Raw genomic sequence first — 20,799 nt, 5'->3', positions numbered from 1 at the left:
TAGCATGCTGCCTCCCAGCTATGGAGTTCACTTTTGGGGCAACTCAATAAAAAAAAGAAAAGGAGATGGTATGCGTTTACACAACACAAAAAACCACTAGTCATCTTGGTGGCAACAACAACAGAAAACCAAACTGGTTGCTATCATGCAAGCAATCGCTCCACCGAGAGACCTTTTCAGTTTGCAACCAGCTATTATGGTATCATGTAGACAGCTAAATATCTCAGAGCAGTCAGAAAACAAAACAAAAAGACTAGAGCACTTATCAAAGTTACTCCCCTTTGACAGTGACTGTTGACCCAAATAGGAACCAAACTGGAAACCACAAGCTCTCTCAGAACAAAGAGAAGATTTGCTATAGACCCAAAGAACCGGTAAATGCATTTAAAAACATCGGTCAGACCAGTTTGACATCACAGAGATAGGAAGGGCAGGTAGTTAACTATTTCACTTTCCAACCAGCTGCCTGGTTTCAACCTATACCTCTGAACTGTTTACACCAGTAAGGCAGGCTTACAGAGCTGAGCACTGCTGGGCAATGCAATAGTGCCTTCTGTTTTCTGGTAGCTTTTTGAAAGGGGTATTACAGGAAAAGGTAGGAAAAGCATAATTCCTGGAGCACACCCCCAGTTTAGCAGGAACTCATTAGATCTTGGGAACTTCTTCCCTGGGAGGAGATTAGGCCATTTCCTTCTCTTTCTGCTGGCCTAATGACTTGGGGGACCTGCATTGATGGATCAGCATGGCTACTCGGTTTTGCAATGAGCTGATTTGATGATTAATTAGCCTCTAGCAGGAACCTGAAGTTCTCAGCTCAAAGCCCCAGGGATCCAGTTCGGGGCAATCTGCCCTCACAAGCAAAGAGCAGGTGAAGAGGTACACAAACTGGCCTGATGATAGGCTGCCACAGGGGTTATGATTCACTTTCTACTTTACAACCAAATGACCTGGACATAGCTTGCTGTTGTGAAAGTTATCCGACTGAAAAATAGTAAACCCACTGGCTCAAAAAAGCTAATTGTCTCTAAGCATGAAATCAAATTCCTAATGTATCTTCTCTGCCTTGTAAATAACTATTTGGCTCACTTTACCCCACATTCTTTTTTTTTTAATCCCACATTCTAACGGATTTCATAATGTTTTATGGCCAACCTCACCCTCATGCAAAAAGTAAAATGAACAATACTAAGAATTTAGTCACAATAGGCCAAAAAAAATAAAACCGCCTAAGGTAAAATAGATAAGACTTATAAAAGTTATTTTAAGAATGTTTTTCTAAACATTGAGGAACATTTCAAAACAGGGTATTTTGAATACTGTATTTTAATGTCTTAATCACTATATTTTCCCTCTGAAACTTTCACAAAGACATTTCTAAGATCTGTTTATCTCAATGACCACCTTCACAAGGTTAGGAGGGCAGTTGCTGTTTATCCCTCTTTTGCAGATGAGGAAACTGAGGCTTGAGAGTTGAAGTGACTTGCCCTCCACAAGAAAGCCTCCCAGCGAGAACGAGCCAGAGCCGAGATCAGCATCTAGTCCATGAGCTGGCCGTCTGTTTTCCCTTACCATGGGTTGAAGAAAAAGATAGCACAAGAGTAGCTGCAAAATTACCCCCTTAAAAAAACCAAGGCACCTGAGAACATGTCAGGATTATTAAATTAGTTGGAAATATCTTTTCGCTTTGGAAATTACAAATTACACCCATGGGTTATTTGGTGAGGGGGAAACTGCTGAGACATGAGTAGCTGCATGCATCATGTAAAGTGTGATGCTGACCCAGAGCAATGGCACTTGGGGTGGGACACATAGCTAGCTGCACTTTCTCCTTCCCTCCCTCACTGCTCATACTCTCCTCACCTAAGGGGAAGCGAGGAGTGTTCTGGAAGGCAGGGGCCTCTACTCAGAAAGTTAATCTCCAAAATATATAAAGAACTCATACAACTCAATAGCAAACAACCCAATTAAAAAATGGGCAGAGGATCTTTGGACATTTTTCCAAAGAAGATATACAGATGGCCAACCGGCACATGAAAAGATGTTCAACATCACTAAATATCAGGGAAATGCAAATCAAAACTACAATGAGATATCACCTCACACCTGTAAGAATGGCCATTATCAAAAAGACAAGAAATAATAAGTGTTGGTGAGGATGCGGAGAAAAGGAAACCCTTGTGCACTGTTGGTGAGAATGTACATTGGTATAGCCACTGTGGAAAACAGTATGGAGGTTCCTCAAAAAGTTAAAAATAGATCTACCATATCATCCAGCAATTCCACTTCTGTATTTTTATCCAAAGAAAATGAAAACACTAATTCAAAAAGATATATACACTCTCATGTTCATTGTGGCATCATTTACAACAGCCAAGATATGGAAACAAAGTGTCCATTGAGGGATGAACAGATAAAGAAATTGTGGTACATGTATATACAATGGAATACTATTCAGCCATAAAACAGAATAAGATCTTGCTATTTGTGATAACACAGATGGACCTAAAGGGCATTATGCTAAGTGAAATAAGTCAGACGAAGACAAATACTATATGGTCTCTCTTATATGTGGAATTGAAAAAAAAAAACCAAGCTCCTAGATACAGAGAACAAATTGGTGGTTGCAAAAGGCAGAAGGCTCAGGGGTGGGAGAAATGGGTGAACTGTGAATAAAAATTTTGTAAAAAGAAGGAAGAGGGCATACACTAGAATGCAGGGTCTCCTGGCCCAAAGACAGATGCCCACCCCATCTCTACCTCTGGGGCTGGCTGTGAAGAAAACCATTAGTGTAAAGTCATTTCTTCTAAAAGGCATGTCCTAAGGAGTCTGAGTGGATTTGTATATGTGCTGCTGCCCAGTTGAGGAGAGCATGGTGCTCGTTGTGAAGTGAAGAGCGAGTAAAATTTGTGCAAAGTGAAAAGATTTCAAAATAGTCCAGAGGAGAGGAAGTGGGGATCCAATTTAATCCTAGCCATGGAACCCCCACAGCTTCCCTTCTGCTAGCCCCTTCTAGTCTTAGCATGACTTTGAGTCACTATTTTCTGATGTTATTACAATAGGCTGTAGAGTGCCCTGTAAAGCTCTCTTACCCACAAAGGAATCCTGGGGAATTGGGCTCCAGGGGAGTGGGACTGCAGTTCAGATTATCTCACGGAATGAGCCTTATAGATATCATGTAGGTAACACACTCACAATCAGCCCAAGAAATAAATTCCACACATGAACCACTTACATTTGAAAGGCCCCAGTTGCTGGGGGCCAGACTAATCTGTAGTTAAGAAAGGGATTTCTGGAATTTTCTGTGAGCCTTCCAGGCTTCTTGCACGTCATCCCTCTCACTAGGTAAAAGGAATGGAAAAAGGAGATGCCTGTTTGGTACAGGACAGTGTGTGATGGGAAAATCAGCACGTGAGAGGGCATTTTGTAATATTTAATCTAAAGATAAGAGTTTTGCTAATTATTGCATAAGTTTATGGAAAGAAAAGTTTATGTCCTTGCTCTAAATATTTATGTTAAATACTTCAACACTCCTAAAATCCTGGAGAAGGTTCTAGTTTGTGTGTCATATGGGCTGGGTGGACTCTTGGAAGAGATATTGTAGAGGGGCTTTGGGCACAAAACGGGAGACTGGGCTGGAGAAGTCACTCATTCGAGCCTGAGATTCTGTGAAAGCCACAGGTGCCAATCCATTTTCTTAAGAAAACTGTAGTTTTTACAATGCAAAATTATGGAGATGGAGAGCAAATTAATGGTTACCAGAGGTCAGGGATGGTGGGGGTGGGGGGGGGGCAGGGTGGGTGTGACTATAAAGGCGTACACCAGGGAGATCTTTGTGGTGACGGAATAGTTTTGTATTTTGATTGCGGTGGTGGTTCCACAAATCTATACATGTAATAAAATGGCATAGAACTATACACACACATTGCACCTATGTCCATTTTCTGGCCTTTATATGGTGCTATGATTATGTGTGACGTAATCATTGGGGGAGACTGGGTGAAGGGCAACTTCCTGTGAATCTATAATTATTTCAAAATAAAAAGTTAAAAAAAATTCTAGCACAGTTCTGCATTTCTCTTAAGTGCCTACAAAACCCTTCATTTATCCAATTTTTCTTTTGAGAGAACCACACCCACACCTCCCCACCTCCACACACATAACTCCTTGACTCTTGAGAATTAGAACTACAGACTTAGAAACAAACTTTTCCTTTTCCATCTTAATTTCTTCATTGGGAAAAAAAATGTCAGAGAATGCACGTGCCCCTTCTTTTCTTTTAATCTGATGTTTTAGATGGAACTATTTGATTGGCAATGCCTTGAGCAGACTGGGGAGATTCTATATCTGATTAGGCCAGCTCTTCTCCCTGCCATAGAAAAAAAAGCAGAAACAGGTTAAATTCTTTTCATGCCTTCCATGTGAATAGAAGCATAAGGGTAGGAAGAAGGGAGCGGACAGGCCAGGAGGGTGTTGGTGTGGGGTCTTGTGGTTCTGAAAGGAGAGGCACCAGGCCACCACACAAAGCAGAGAGGCTCCTCTCAGCTCAGAGGGAGCTGTGCTTCTGGGGGTGAGAAACATGGAGAAACTGCCCCAGGAGGTCAAGCTCTTGGAAGAACAACAGCTCAGCTAGCCTCAGAGAGGGGCAGTTTGAGCTGAATGCAGAAATGTGCACCAGTTTCCCCTCACCACCTCCCCAAGTACACCAGAAGAGGAGACGGACAGAGCCTGAGCCCTTCAGTGGGAACAGATGGCTGTATGGGCAGGTTATAAAGGGATTTGGGATGAGAGCACCTGCCCCAAGCTGTCAGCTTTCTGACATACTCTATCTCCCAGAGGCCCCATCTTGGCCTTTGTAGATTCCACACGTCTCGCTAAAACTTCCTCGGTACATCTCATCTGGCCCATGTAACTGAGCACTTGATTATCAGTTGTCTTATATTATTCTCTTACTTTGAGTTATATGGGGCCTGGGTTCAAATCCTAGTTCTGCCGCTTGCTAGGTATGTGATCTTGGACAAGTTGTCTTAACCTCTCTGCTTCTCAGTTTGCTCATCTGTTAAATGGGGGTAATGCCTTACAGGGTTTGTAAAGTGTCTGGCACCTAACTGGTACTTAGCAAATGTTAGCCTTCTCTTTGTTCTGCTCATTGGTTCCCATGTGGATGCCACATCACTCATGAGACTGGAAGCTCCTAGAAAGAGCTTCTTTCTGTTCTTTCTGCCCCAGGACCTAGCATAGGGTTGGGCACACAGCACATTGTTAATGAGTCCTTGTTGGCTAGGCTAAATGGTGCTTTCCACCTGCCTCAGTGATACTAACGGAGATCCACAAATGGGTGTAAGAGAACATCAACATTCCATTGCAAAGATATGAAGGTAATATGCTGAATTCTTTACTTCCTTGATACATTGTTATAGTAAAACTGTCCACACGATAAGGCCTGCCTTTAGTGCAAATATAATTTTAGACAAATATTAGGTAGCTTGAGTAAAATTAAAGTCAAGGTTCAAGTATCTTGACAAAATGGCTTCTTGATCAGTTTATCAGTTGTGGAGCAGAAAAAAATCAATTACAGACTGACATGCTTATTACCACAGAATTCAGAAGGTCATCAAATATAGCAAAAGAAGATGAAATTGACTCAAGTCACATCTATACTCCAGTCATTGTCTCGGGACTACACCTCAGTCTACAGTCATTTGTGAGGTAGAGTGGAAAGAGCAATAGATCAGGAAGTGAATACCAGAGCTATAGGCCCAGATTTCATCATTCATTCACTCATCCAGCCAACAAGTATGTGCTGAGTGCCTAACACGGGGCTAGGCTCTATGCTTCACAGACGTGATCCTGCCCTGTATGGAATTTACTATCAGTAGCTGTGTGATCTGTGGGAAGTCACTTCACCTCTCTGGGTCTCATACTCCCCATCTGTCAAATGGTGACAAATCTATTTATATCATCATTATGAGAATTCTATGAGGAGATGCAGGGACCAGAGCCCTGCCGACTGTGACTGTTCTCTAAGATTGTCTTCTACGTAATGGTTACATGAATAGCTTGTGATCGCTTGAAAATTATGTCCAAAATCGATTTCAAGGGCGCTGAGCATGTTCTGCCTATCTCGTTTTCCTTCCCTACATGTTGACAAGCCAACCAAGACCAGAGTGAGCAGGAGGGACAGAGAGCTCTGTTACATGGGGCTGAAGCATTATAGGGAACAGCACTCTGCTTTGTGTTCTCAAATGGCTTCGATTTCAGACATGCTTCCCGTTATGGGTTGAATCGGGTCCCCCAAAAAGATATGTTGAAGTCTCAGCCCTGGGCACCTGTCAAGGTAACCTTATTTGGAAAGAGGGTCTTTGCAGATATAACCAAGTTAACATGAGGTCATTAGGGTGGGCCCTAATCCAATATGACTGGTGTCCTTATAAGAAGAGGGAAATTTGGACACAGACACATATACAGAGAGAATGCCATGTGAAGACACACGTAGTCACAGGGGGGAGACAGCCATGTGATGATGGAGGCAGAGATAGGAGCTACGCAGTCACAAGCCAAGGCATGCCTGGGGCTACCAGAAGCTGGAAGAAGCAAGGAAGGATCCTCCCGTAGAGGCTTTGGAGGGAGCATGGCCCTGCCACACCTTAATTTCAGACTTCTAGCTCCTGGAACTGAGAGAATCAATTTCTGTTGTTTAAAGCCACTCAGTTTGTAGTAATTTGTTACGGCAGCCCTAGGAAACTAAGATAGTCCCCAAACAGAAATGGCCCTGTCACGTACTTCCCTCTGCCCTCCACATAGTCATAGTGCCCTTTCCTTTTCTGTACATGAATCCACATGAAAATGATGCCTTGATCCCTAAAAACGTGGGTGTCCAGAGTGGTGACAAAGCTTTTACAGAATACTGAATTCTGTTTTATGTTTTTCAAATAAGTCAAAATGAAAGGCAAGAGTGCCATCTCCCCCACACCCCCACTTACCCTCATTGCTCTCAAGTTTGATGGAAAATAGTAAGAGCAGGCAGGTATGGGACCCGCAGGCACGAGACCTAGTGAGCAAACAGCTGCCACTGCTAGCCCTCAGCATGGAGACTATCTTGGGAAAATCGTGGAATCCATTTTGGGTCCTGATAAAGGCCAGCAGGGCTTGAGGGAGAACAAACCGCAACCAAAGTTTCCAAGCATTGCAAAGTATCAGTGGGTTCTGAAGCCAAGCTGCCAGCTTGTCCCCAGCTAGACTCCACGCTTGCAGCCAACCAGGGGCTGCTGTCCCAGCAAAGGAGGCCTCACTTCTGTAGGACGAATGAGTGATTCATTTAATCAATGTGTATGTTTTATTTTGAAAATCACTATTTGGCAACAACCAGAGTAATAACTGACTCAGGAAAGAATCATCAACGGATCCTAAAACTAGTGAGTGAAAGTTTTATGAGAAGCCTGTTATTTATGTGGTCTCAAAGTATCTCCCCATACATTAGTTATTAAGTACAAAAAGGAAAATAGTATCTTTACAGTGGGACAACCTGGCAGACATCATCTTAACCAAGCAATCAAAGTTAACATCTCCAACAATCCTCAGGTGCCTTTTTATGTTTTACTTCTGCCCAAAGTGTATAACCCCTAGCCATGAGGACACATCAGGCAAACCCCAATTGAGGGACATTTTACAAAATAACTGGCCTGTACTCCTCCAAAATGTTGTCATGAAAGACAAAGAAAGGCTGAGGGCTGTTCTAGATTTAAGGAGACTTTAGAGACATGACAACTAAATACTGTACAAATGTGTGATCCTAGACTGGATCATGGACCAGAAAAACAATAGCTATGAAGGACATTCTTGGGACAATTAACAAAATTTGAATGTGACCTGTAGATTATATAATAGTATACTGTATCAATGTTATAGTTCTTGAATTTGCTACCTTTGCTGTGTGTATCTAACAGAATGTCCTTGTTCTGAGGAAACACCTGTTGAAGTATTAGGCGGCAAAACTTCTCCGCAACTAACTCTCAAGTGTTTCAGGTAAAAAATGTGTTTGTGTGTGTGGAGACAGAGAGAATGGTAAGTGAAACAAGATGCTAGCAACAGATGAATCTTGGTAAAGGGTATGTGAAGGTTCTTTTTACTATTTTCGCACACAATTTTCTGTAAGTTAAAGTATTTCTAATCAAAAATTTTAAAATATATTACTTTAAGCATTTAACCATGAGCCTGACGCTGTGCTAGGTGTGTGAGATAATTCAAGAGAGAACAAGACATGATCCGTATGCTGAACCCAGGAGCTCACAGCCTGGGGCAGGCGAGACAAATAGAGGCCTGCACAATTCGATGCGATAAGGCATGCTGTGACAGCATAGAGAAGGGATGCTAAACCCAGAGTTGCTGGGGGGAAGGGAGTCAGAGGAGACTCTTTACAGAGGAGGTAAAGGGGAAGCTTAAAGTTGGGGGAACTAATTAAGTTTGGGGTGCCAGTGGGACATGCAAGCAGAGCCAACCAACAGACTGTGGGGTATAGGGAAGATGCCTGGGCCCGTAGGCAGCAAGAGGAAGCCACCTGCCCCTTGAGGACAGACAACAAGGCACGGATTAGCAGGTGCCAGGCCCAGGCCAAAGTCACCATTGCTTCTGAGGTAACATAAGAAGCTCAGACATAAGCAAAACAACTTCAGGCTGAAAGGGTGAACACAAGTGTGCTTACTGATGGCTTAGGCTGAACTTTGTGGTGCTGTATACGGAGTGCCCTAGAGACATCAGCCCCCTGATTGATAAAATATAAGTAACCTGGATAAGGGCATGGCCCCAAATTAAGTTAGGATTGCTAATAATAGCCTGCAAGGCAGGAAGAGAACAACAAGTGATCATAAGAAACTAAAGAAGTGATTTTTCGAAAACAGGATGAGCTTTACAGCAATAAGGATAAGGTAGTACCCAATTAACGCACAACAGGATGGGGAGAGATTGTTGTTAATAGGAAAAATCCTGAGAACAGTACTGGGTCCCATAATAAAGGGAAATCAGCGAGGCAGTACTGCTGTTTCAGAAGTCAACGGGGGAATGGGAATTTCCACTCAATTACGAGATACAAGAGCCAGGATGAGAAAGTGTATGAATGTTCCTAGCAAGGGCCTGGTGGGAGGTCATTTTTTTTCTTTCTTTGAAAACTTTTGTATTATGAAAAATTTACAAAAATAATGAGAACAGCATTAGCTTAAACCACATGAGATTGCCAAAATGTGACCATTTTTTACTTAGAAAAATGGTAATTTCATGTTTTAAAAGAAAATGAACCCTCATATACCCATCATTCAGCTTCAGCAATTATTGACACATGGTCAATTTCATTTCATCCAAATCCCCACCCATTACCCTGGCAAACTGACTGGTTTGAAGCAAATCTGTGGTGAGAGTTTTTGTTATGCTTTTGTTTTATAGATTTAATATCTATAGATATTAAGTATATCTATAGATATCTATATCTATTAGATAGATAGATTTAATACGTATAAAAAGAGATTCAAATAATATATATATATAATGTTTTCAGCTAATTATTTTCTCAGCAAGTAATACATACACGGCTCAAAATTCAAAAGGTACGTCACATCGCACACCTTTAACATGTATAATTTTTATTTGCCAATTATACTTCCATACAGCAAAAAAAAAAAAAAAAAAACCGTATAAAACAAAAGGACAAGTGAAAAGTTGCCTTTCAAACCCTGTCACCTAGCCAACAGCTCACTCTCCTTGAAGGCAACCAATTTAACAATTTTTATGTCTCCTTCCAGAGATATTTTACTCATATGTTAGCAAATGGACTGAACTACTTACACCAATCTGCACCTTGCTTCTTGCACTTTGCGAAATATTTTGGAGATCATTCCATATCAGCACACAAAGAGCTCCCTCCTTTTTTCCAGCTACTGAGCATTCCATTTTATGAACCATAAATCATTTAACTAATCAAATCACTATTGACAGACTTTTTAGGCTGTTTCTAATCTGTTGCCATTACAGACAGTGCTGCAATGACTACCCTTACACATTCATTTTGCACAAAAGCAAGTAAGTCTATCTGTAGGAGAACCCCTCAAAGCCAAATGGCTGGATGACAGGGAACATACATTTGTAATTATGATAGATACTGCCAAATTGCCCTTCATCAGGTAGGAGTTATTTTAATTCTGTCTTCACCCTTTTACCACGCACAGTTTCCTTGCTGCTCCTTTCTGCTTACTCCAAGGGCCCCATAGAGAACCACTTCAACATATCAAACTCAGACACATCCCTCTGACTTCAGCCTGCTATGGATCCCCCTCTACCACTCTCTGGCCCCCATGACCATCAGCCTGTCTGTCCTCTCCTCTCCTTTCTCAAAGGCCATCAGTAGCCTAATAGCTTCCTTTCACCCTTCCAAGCTGGCCCCATGATCAACCATTTTAGCCATGCTGGTGTTGACCCCTGGACTTACTCTCTCAGTGACCTTCCGCAGCACCTGCTCTGCCAATCCTCAGCCCTGTGAACACCCTCCCACCCATTCTCTCCATCCCCCCCTCCTAGGCTGCTAACTGTTGCTGGAGAAGGTCATGAAATTGGCTCTGCTACAAAGCCAGGCCAGCCAGCTTCACCGGGGCCCCAAGGGCTGCAAGGCAGTCCTTTTATATATCTGTATCAAATTTCTCCCAGTGATCGTTCCAAATCCTCTCCCTCTCCTCAGATCTCCTACACCACCCTCACCGGGACCCCTCAGTCAAGGTCCTAGCTTTGGATTTCAATGACAGCACACAGGTCATCCAGCAGGAACTCCCTAAATCCCCCCCTCTTTACCTCGCCCTTCCCCGCTTCTCTGCATTTTCTCCTATGCCCACCCCTATTTCTCCTATCCACCCCTCAGCCTCATGGGAACTTTCTCCTCAAGGTTGCCTCTTCCACCTATGACCTTGACACTAGGTTCTCTTGCCTTAACCTGCACTTGGCCCCAGGAGCCATCCCCTTTCCCTCTGGGCAAGCTCTCCCTTCCGGTTAGGTTTCTCCTCTTAGCCTAAAAACACTTTCCTCATATCTGTGTCATTGTTTCACATTACCACCAAACTTTTAAAATTTAGTAATCTTTAAAATTATGCAAGTAATTCATGCCTCCTGGCTTCACTTCCTCCTTCCAAGTCAGCCCCAAAATTTAATAGAAAAATTGGAAAATAATAATAAGCAAAAAGAAGAAAATAAAAACCATCCGCAATCCCACCATCCAACTGTTAATATTTTGATATATTTCTTTCCAATCTTTTTATATGCACATATATACATTTATATGTCTTTATGTATTTTTTCTTACCAAAGTGGACCATAGTATACATACTGTTTTGTCATAATATATTTCAGACATCTCAGCTTTGCTACTTATTAGGTCTCTGACCCTGGGTAAGTACATTAACTCCCCTGAGTCCATTTCCTCCTGCGTAAAACGAGGACTATTATAGTAACTACCTCACAGGGCTGTTATGAGGATTAAATGAGATAAAAATATATAAAAATACTTATCACAGTGCCTGACACATAGCAAGTTGAATTAATGTTAGCTATTATGATCTTCCCACATCAATAAATATAGCTCTACATAATAATTTAATGAGTTCTGTCACTGCTGCGTCTAATAGGAGTGACTAAAGGCCTGCAGTGACTCACCAACACGTATTCATTTGGCACATGAGCAAGTGTATCCATGGGACAAACTCCTAAAAGCAGAATTGCTGGTTCAAAGGTTATGCGCATGTGTAATTTTGATAGATATTGCCAAATTGCATGCCATCAAGTGGGAGTTACTATGACTTCTCTAACTTTATCCCTTATCGATGGATATTGAGGCTGTTCCAAATTCTTCTCTGATACAAACCCAGACTGTGAAGAACATTCTAATAACTAAATCTTTGCATAGGTCCGTGATTATTTATTCAGGGCAGAGGAAAGAGTATGAGTAAATGCAGAGATGGGGGAGCAAATGGTGTGCCCAGGAAACTGCTAGCATCAGTGACAGAGGGGAGAAGGACAGGAGGTGAGGCTGGAAAATAGAGTGGGACCAGATGATGAAGGACTGTGAATGCCATGGTCATTTTTTCAGTCATATAATATATATTAATATATTGTATATATTATAAATATTACACTATATTATAAATATATATTTAACATACAAATAATATTATAAATATTATAATTTAGTGACTCTCATATTATAGGCCAGGCACTATTTTAGGCACTTTGATCACTTAGGGAACAAAAACAGAAAAAGATTCCTGCCCCGGGGAGCTTATGTTGTAGCAAAGAGAGAGAAACAATAAAAATAGTAAGTAAACTATAGAGAATAAACGATAAGTCCCATAGGAAGAAGGCAAAGTAGAGCAGGCTAAAGGGGATCGGAGGGCTGGGAGCGGGCCAGCAGGTGCACTATTCAATAGAGTGGCCCCTCCATTACAAGGTCTGAACTTACTCTGGCAGTGAGGGATCACTGAAACAGGCATTCACTTGCATTCCTCACCATCTTTGCCATATCCACACACCACCTGATACCTGACGATTTTCTTTAAATCAACTTACCTTTCCCTACTGAAATTTATTTTAAAGGAAGCTTTATAACACCAGCATAAACGGAAACCCAGTTTTGCACGCCATGAAGGTCTAGAAAGGGAGACTGGAAGACACCTAGGACTGGCCTCTTCCCTTCCTTTCACAGACCAACTTGTGAATAACAACAAGAACTTTTAAAATTGTAGGCTCGTTATCTGCCAGGTAGCTTAGCTTAGTTTTATACGCAGCAGATAATTTTATCTTCACAATAACTCTATGATGCAGGTGCCATTATTGAACCCGTTTGTTTAGGAGGAAGCTTGGGCCAGTGATTAACCCTCCCAAAGCCCAGTTTCCTCCTGAATAAATGCGGACAATAATGAGGATATAGGGAGAGAAGGGCCCATGGCTTCTGCCCACTCCATGTAGTGCTTGGAGGAGACTTGGAGAGGTGACAGGGAGGGGACAGAAACTCCCAGCAACATCATCCCCTGACCACTATCCCCCAACTGCCAACGACTGAGATTAGAACTAAATCACTGCTTTAAAACACAAACACCTCCCCCCAGAGTTAAATTTATTGGTCACTTTAATTTTCCTGTGAAAAACTTTAATCAGAATGTCCGAATTGATTTTAGACTTGCTAGGATGGGGGCTTTGATTAGAAGAGGGGAAGAAGATACATTTCTGGAGCATCAGACCCAGCCCGTTTTGGGAGAGGGCAGACCTGGGCAGATACCAGGTGGGGGAGGAAGGGCTGGCATTTGGACAGCTGGAGGGAAAGAGGCAGCAGAAAGCAAGGTGGGAAGAAATGAAAGACAAACAGTATCAACTTCAGTTGTCTCTGATTCAAGTCCTTTTGGGAAAGAAGTAGAATATAAACTCAATAAATAATACATCGGTAGAGAGACAGTGCCTAGGTTATGTTAACCTGCTGAGTCTCTCAGAGCATACCAAGCTGTTCAACTTCCTGAGAGCTGTGTTTTTTTTTTTTTAAAGCCATTTTCATTTATAGGAAATAATATGGGACTTGGAACCACTCAACCAAAGAATTTAAACCAGAGATATGTCTTTCCCTGGTTTCAGTTACGATTGATTAATGAGAATGCCACAAAGTCACACAGATGAACCCAGCTTCCCTGAGAGGTTTACAACCAAGAAAAGTTCAATGTAATGCTGTAACCCTAGAATGTGAGCATTGGGGCAGTCCTTCAATATTTGATTTATAAAGGGTAGATCAACTCGATGAAGTAAGTAATAATATTTTTAAATGGCTAAGAGAAAATTGGAGACTAAAGAAAAGCTTTTCATATAAACAAAAAAGTAGGAGCAGAAAGGGTTAGATCTCTAGTACAGAGCAGGCATTGCCTAATGACCCCAAATAGCCCATAAATGTGATGTGTTACGTAGGTCCTACGTCACAGAGGAAAAGAGTATAGGATCTGTTTGGTGCAGACCATCTACGATGGGATAGAAATCCCCAAAGGCAAGTGCACTACCCCTGATTTCACAACATAGGCAAGGAGACATCGAAATCCTTTAGTTGATAGACTGGTGAACGTGGCACCACATTGTCTAGTACACAAACAGCTTCTTTCTCCTGCCCAACATTTGAGGAGTCCCAGACAAGCCTCAGACAACTCTGGCACTTATGTCGGAGCTCCTATTTGATAAAGTGAGATTAGCAAAGCTTGTTGCTTGGTAACATGTGCTCTATAAACCCTTGGGTCTTGGGTATGGTGAAAGAAACCAAGTACATCTAAAGTTTCATTTCACTTTTTTAAAATTTCTTTCTTGTCACCAAAATCCAAAGGCTGATACCATGCTTCATGGCTTTCCAGGCACCCACATCACCTAACTCACAGGACACTGGTAAATATCTATGAAGTCAGACTCTTCTCCTGCCAGTAGTTGAGGGAGTTTGGGAGGCTATGTATGTCACTGGGACTACAGCAAGCCGTAGCTTCTCTTTAACTGAATATGATTTCTCTATGAACTTATCTTGAAGTTAACTAAAAAGAAGTAGGAAGTCATATGAAGGTATTCCTTAGAATTTTAGGAGCCTCTTTAGAAAATCAAGTCAGTTTATTTTCTAAATCTTTTGAAGGAAGCATGATTTTAGCTGATCATTTTAAACAGTAACGAATAATTGTATTTGGCCAAATACCAAAACCCAAGATATACAAGGTAAATTCTTTGAAAGCAAATATAATCTGGTGAACATTTTTGATAAAATAACCATATTAAACATATGATAAAATAAACATTAAATAATTGATAAACATATTTCCTCACCCTCATTGATGGCTTTCTTATCTCAAGCAACATTTACCACAACAAATCCTTTTGAAAAGTAAGATCTCAAAATCAAAACATTGTTTAAATGAACTACATACATGAACTACATAAATGAACATGCATTGCTGAACAGGAATATAAAATGGTCAAATCACTTTGGAAGACAGGCTGGCAATTTCTTATAAAGTTAAACACACACTCACTGTATAATATAGCAATTCTACTAGGTATTTACTAAAGAGAAATTAAAACATACGTCCACACAAAAGCTTAAACATGAATATTCATAGCAGCTTTATTTGTAATACCCCCAATTGGAAACAATGCAAATGTCCATCAAAAGGCAAATGGATAAACAAAGTGTGCCATATACATACAATGAAGTGCAACTCAGCAATAAAAAGTAATGAACTACTGATACAGGAAGCAACATGAATGGATCTCAAGGACATTCCAAGCAAAAGCAACCAGACACCAAAGAGTACATACTGTATGATTATATATATAAAATTCTACAAAAGAGAAATCTAATCTATAGTGATGGAGAAAAGGAGATCAGCAGTAACCTGGAGCCAGTGGTGGGGGTGGAGGAAGATTAACTACAAAAGGGCAATGGACATTTTCTCTGGCAATGGAAGTGGTCCATATTTTGGTTGCAAGCTTAAAATGGGTGCAACTTACAGTATGTATGTAAATTATATCTCAATAAAGTTGATTTTAAAGATAGCATAAGTGGAAAACTCTTTAAAAGTTGAAGATTTAAGTTATTTCTGCTTAACAAATATAAGTATTAAGCATCTTGTATAAATTGTATACCAAGATGCAGTGCCTACAATTAGGAAACTACTCTCTTGAAAAAACTAAGCACAGAGGCACATAGCACGGTGGAAGGCACTGGGCTCAATGCTATGTGGAGCTGGTATATACAGTTTACCAGGCTCTTTTAAATAGTGCCTACCATGTGGGAAGAATGGCAAAGGACTCATTAGGCAGAAAAGAAGACCAATTATATACTAGGTTGGTCAGGAGAACTGGGATCAGATCAAGGACAAGAAATGATATTCTACATCATAACGAACCCTGGCTTGTCATTGTCATCTTGTGAAGTCCTTCTCAATAGAGAGGCCCATCAACCTGGATGCAGCTTGACCTTGTTTAAAATCTGGTACCAATGACTGGGACAAAGAGTGAAAAACAGTATAGGAAAAGAGGTTCTTCAGATTCCTTGGTTAGACTGCAAAGAAGTCCTTGTCCTCCCCATTAGTATGGAAGCTCTCTCATTGTCCTTTCAGTGTTTTGGTAAAAACTTTTACTAAGGTTTTAATAAGTGCAGGAGATTGGATGAGGAATTGATCTGGAATATTTTATTCATCTATATAGCTTTAGAAATTGAAAGATGGGGGGACATAGGTAATTGATTATCTCTCATATATAATTTTAGGATAGTATTCAGAGTCCAGTCACACTGAACTGGGAAGTATTCTGAAATTACTTTTTTAATTAGATGAATCTAATAATATCACAATTTTTTAGGAACTGATGTGAGAAGTAAAAAAAAGTGTAGAGTGTTGTGGTCATTTCTGGGTAGCACACTTGTAAGCTATTGACAAACTGGAAAATGTTCAGAGGCCAATGGCCAGGATAGTAACAAGGTCTGGAAATCTTCTTATAGAAAAAAAACGAGAATGGAAACCTAGAGGAGAAAAGATTTGTGGGGACACGGTAGCTGTTGTCAAACATCAGAAAATCTCGTCTCTGGGAGAGGAGATGGATTTTGCTTATTTTGTGGCATTCCCTATGACAAACTAAGACCAAAGGACAGAAGGCATATTTTAGTTCATTATCAGGAAGATTTTTGTGTGTGTGAGGAAGATTGGCCCTGAGCTAACATCCGTTGCCAATCTTCCTCTTTTTATTCCTCCCCAAAGCCCCAGTACATAGTTGTATATCCCAGTTGTAAGTCATTCCAGTTCCTCTATGTGGGATGCCGCCACAGCATGGCTTGATGAGCAGTGCTAGGTCCGCGCCCAGGATCCGAACCGGCGTACCCCGAGCCGCTGAAGTGGAGCGCACGAACTTAACCACTCGGCCATGGGACCAGCCCCAGGAAGAATTTTTTAATGAGTAGAACTTTCCAATAGTTTAAAGGCTCTTTGACTCTCCTTCAACAAAAGTTCAAATAGAAGTAAGTGAAGAGTCCAATAGTGGTAAGGGAGTCCTGATCCTTTCATCCTCTCCCTCACATAATTAATAACTGCATATGAGTTTCTAAAAAATATTTGTTTTAACTTCCATTATTTCTTGATTATATAAACAACAGATATTCCATGTGGAAAAATCTGAAAATACAGACAAAAAGGGAAGCAAATGAAAACAAAATCATCCATCTTCTCAACTCCCAGAGACTTAAATATTTTGGCATACAGCCTTACAGACTTTTTTCTGTTATATATCCATATAAAATACATACATATACTTTTTTAAAACAAAAATGAAATCTCATTAATCACACTACTTTTTTACTTTACAATACAGGTAAACATCTTTCCATGTCTTTCTCCATACACAAAAATAGACTCAAAATGGACCAAAGACTTGAAGGTAAGACCTGAAACCATAAAACTTCTAGAAGAACATATAGGCAGTACACTCTTTGACATCAAATTTAAAAGGATCTTTTTGAATACCATGTCTACTCATACAAGGGAAACAAGAGAAAAAATAAAAAAGTGGGACTTCATCAGACTAAAGAGCTTCTGGAAGGCAAAGAAAACCAGGATCAAAACCAAAAAAACAACCCACCAACTGGGAGAAAATATTTGCAAATCATATATCTGACAAGGAGTTAATCTCCATAATATATAAAGAACTCACACAACTGAACTACAAAAAAAAACCCCAATCAAAAAGTGGGCAGAGGATATGAACAGACATTTTTCCAAGGAAGACATACAGATGGCCAATAGGCACATGAAAAGATGCTCAACATCACTAATCATCAGGGAAATGAACATCAAAACTACACTTCGATATCACCTTAAACCCATTAGAAAGGTTATAATCACCAAGATGAAAAATAGCAAATGTTGGAGAGGTTGTGGAGAAAAGGGAACCCTCATACACTGCTGGTGGGAATGCAAACCCATGCAGCCACTATGGAAAACAGTATGGAGATTTCTCAAAAAATTAAAAATAGTAATACCATATGACCCAGCTATCCCACTACTGGGTTTTTATCCAAAGAACTTGAAATCAACAATACAAAGAGACCTATGCACCCCTATACTCACTGCAGCATTATTCACAATAGCCAAGATGTGGAAGCAACCCAGGTGACTGACGATTGGATAAAGAAGCTGTGGTATATATATACATATACAATGGAACGCTACTCAACCATAAAAAAAGACAAAATCATCCCATTTGCAACCACATGGATGGACCTCGAGGGTAGCATGCTAAGTGAAATAAGCCAGACAAAGACAAACACCGTATGATTTCATTCATTTGTAGATGATAAACAAACAGACAAAGAGAACAGTTTAGTGGTTACCAGGTAGAAGGGGAGTGGGGGTGGGCACAAGGGATAAAGGGGCACATTTATATGGTGTCTGACAAATAATAATGTACGACCGAAATTTTACAATGTTATAAACTATTATTACCACAATAAAATACAATATATAAATAAAAATTAAAATAAAAAAAAAATTCCCCATTCCCTCTACCACTAGCCACTAGCAACCTGTAATCTACTTTCTGTTTCTATGAATTTGTCTATTTTAAATATCTCATATGAGTGGAATTGTATAATACTTGTTCTTTTGTATCTGGCTGATTTCACTTAGCATAATGTTTTCAAGGTTCATCCACATTGTAGCACGTATCAGAACTTCATTCCTTTTCATAGCTGAATCATAGTCTATTGTATGGACATACCACATTTTATTTATCTATTTATCTGGTGATGGACACTTGGGTTGTTTCCACCTTTTGGCTTTTGTGAACAATGCTGCAAGGAGCATTGGCATAGAAGTATCTGTTTGAGTCCTTGTTTTCAAGGAGTGGAATTGTTGGATCATATGATAATTCTATGTTTTATATTTTGAGGAACTGCCAAAGTGTTTTTCACAGTTGCTGCATCATTTTACATTGCAACCAGCAATGTATGAGGGTCCAATTTCTCCACGTCCTCACCAACACTTGTTATTATCTGTCTTTTTGATTATAGCCATCCTAGTACATATGAAGTGGGAGCTCTTTGTGGTTTTGATTTGCATTTCCCTAATGACTAATGATGTTCAACATCTTTTCTTGTGTTTATTGGCCATCTGTATATCTTCTTTGGAGAAATGTCTATTCATAAAGTCCTTTGCCCATATTTTAATTGAGTTGTTTGTCTTTTTATAGCTGAGTTATAGGAGCTCTTTATGTATTCTGGATTAAACTCATCAGATATGATTTACAAATATTTTTTCTCATTTTATAGGTTGTCTTTTCACTTCTTATTAATGTCCTTTCATGCACATTATCTATTTTTTTCTTTTGTTGCTAATGCTTTTGGTGCTATATCCATTGTCAAATCCAAGGTCATAAAGATTTACCCCTGTTTTTTCCCTAAGAGTTTAATGGTTTTAACTCTTAATATTTAGCTCATTGGTCCATTTTGAGTTAATTTTTATATACGGTGTGAGGTAGGAGTCCAACTTCATTACTTTGCACGTGGATATTCAGTTGCCCCAGCACAACTTGTTGAAAACATTAGGTTTTTCACAATTACAAAAAACAGGACAGTAAACATCCTTTTCAACCTGTCCCATATTTTTCCCTAAGAAAAATTCCTCGAAGAGTTGCTGTATCAAAAGATGTGCACATTTTGAAGGCTTTTGATACATACCACCAAACTTGCTCCAGAAAGGACATCAGGAATCCATCACAGTAATTTCAGATACCACTTTCCCAACACTTTCAACAGCCTCATATATTATTAAAAAAATTTAAATCTCTGCTAATCACTGTGGCATGGGAATGTATTCCAAAGCAAGTTTAAGGGAGTTTTAGCTGAACTTCCCTTGACAGCCCCAACATGCTAGCCTCAGCACCCTCCTTTCCAAAGGCTTCACGTTTATGAAAAGATTATCCAAGAATAAGACTCGATGTAAACCACTGCAGAGTTTAATATAAGTCTAGTTAAGGAAGTAAACTAAACCCTTCCTCTCAGAATAAAACTAGAAATGGAAAGTATAATTAGGTTCCTCTGCTGGATAATGTAATTTCAAAATATTTCCTTCCTCAGCACAAAGTCACAAATGAGCTGTTTACAACTTTCAAGTGTGTCCTTCTCATTTCTGTTTGACAGAGAGTTACCAAGCACAGGAACCATGCCAAGAAATCAACTAAAGCGAAGTTAGACAGTTGTTTGTAAAGCCATATAATAATTGTTGAGGGAAAAGAAAAAGCTATTTTGCTGTGGTCTGCTCCTTAGTACCAGTTGAGCACTTCCAAATGTGTATTGGGAGAGGTTTTATAGTTGATGTCGCTTTTGGTCCTGTCTCCTTTGCTTCTCTGAAACAAACATACCAAGTATATCTTTATTTTGTTTTGCCTCAAGCTGTAGTTACAGTAGAAAGAAAATTTTATGGTGAGTGCTTTGTCAGTGGGAACTTGTTATTAATATGGAAATCCTAAGAGGATCATTTATCCACACAAAGTAAGAAACCAGGGGGAAATTAGCTTTCTACATTTCATCATAAATCATGCATAATTCATAGAAGAGAGGAAACTATTGATGAGGCTGAACAAAATGAGTTTCTTGTTGCCAGAAAGAATCAAAATATTAGGTATAAAGCTGTCTAATTTCCTAAATATTTTCTTAAAGCCTTCTGAAGTTTAATGCCATCATGACTTTCACTGTCATGCTAGCAAAGATGAAGGCAGATG

The 20,799-nt window shown here is 40.0% G+C and overlaps 1 protein-coding gene across 8 annotated transcripts in view; it reads right to left on the bottom strand.

Moving 5' to 3' along the window:
* Positions 1-20,799, bottom strand: part of LOC103540460 (P2R1A-PPP2R2A-interacting phosphatase regulator 1-like) — a 78,016-nt gene that overhangs the window by 17,822 nt on the left and 39,395 nt on the right. For 2 of the 8 annotated variants that reach the window (XM_070604383.1, XM_070604386.1), the window contains exon 11: positions 4,263-4,366. The exons of 2 other annotated variants lie outside the window; for them this stretch is intronic. In XM_070604383.1, the coding sequence (XP_070460484.1) occupies positions 4,339-4,366 (28 nt within the window). In that variant the 3' untranslated portion in view covers positions 4,263-4,338. Of the gene's footprint in view, positions 1-4,262; positions 4,367-15,129; positions 17,199-20,799 lie in introns of those variants that run through there. 4 more of the 8 variants (XM_008507050.2, XM_008507051.2, XM_070604381.1 and 1 more) reach the window with 2 other exon arrangements.

Source organism: Equus przewalskii, chromosome X, assembly GCF_037783145.1.
Source record: "Equus przewalskii isolate Varuska chromosome X, EquPr2, whole genome shotgun sequence".
NCBI lineage: Eukaryota > Metazoa > Chordata > Mammalia > Perissodactyla > Equidae > Equus > Equus przewalskii.
Note: the sequence above shows the minus strand (reverse complement) of the source record. Positions and strands in the feature narration are given on the sequence as shown.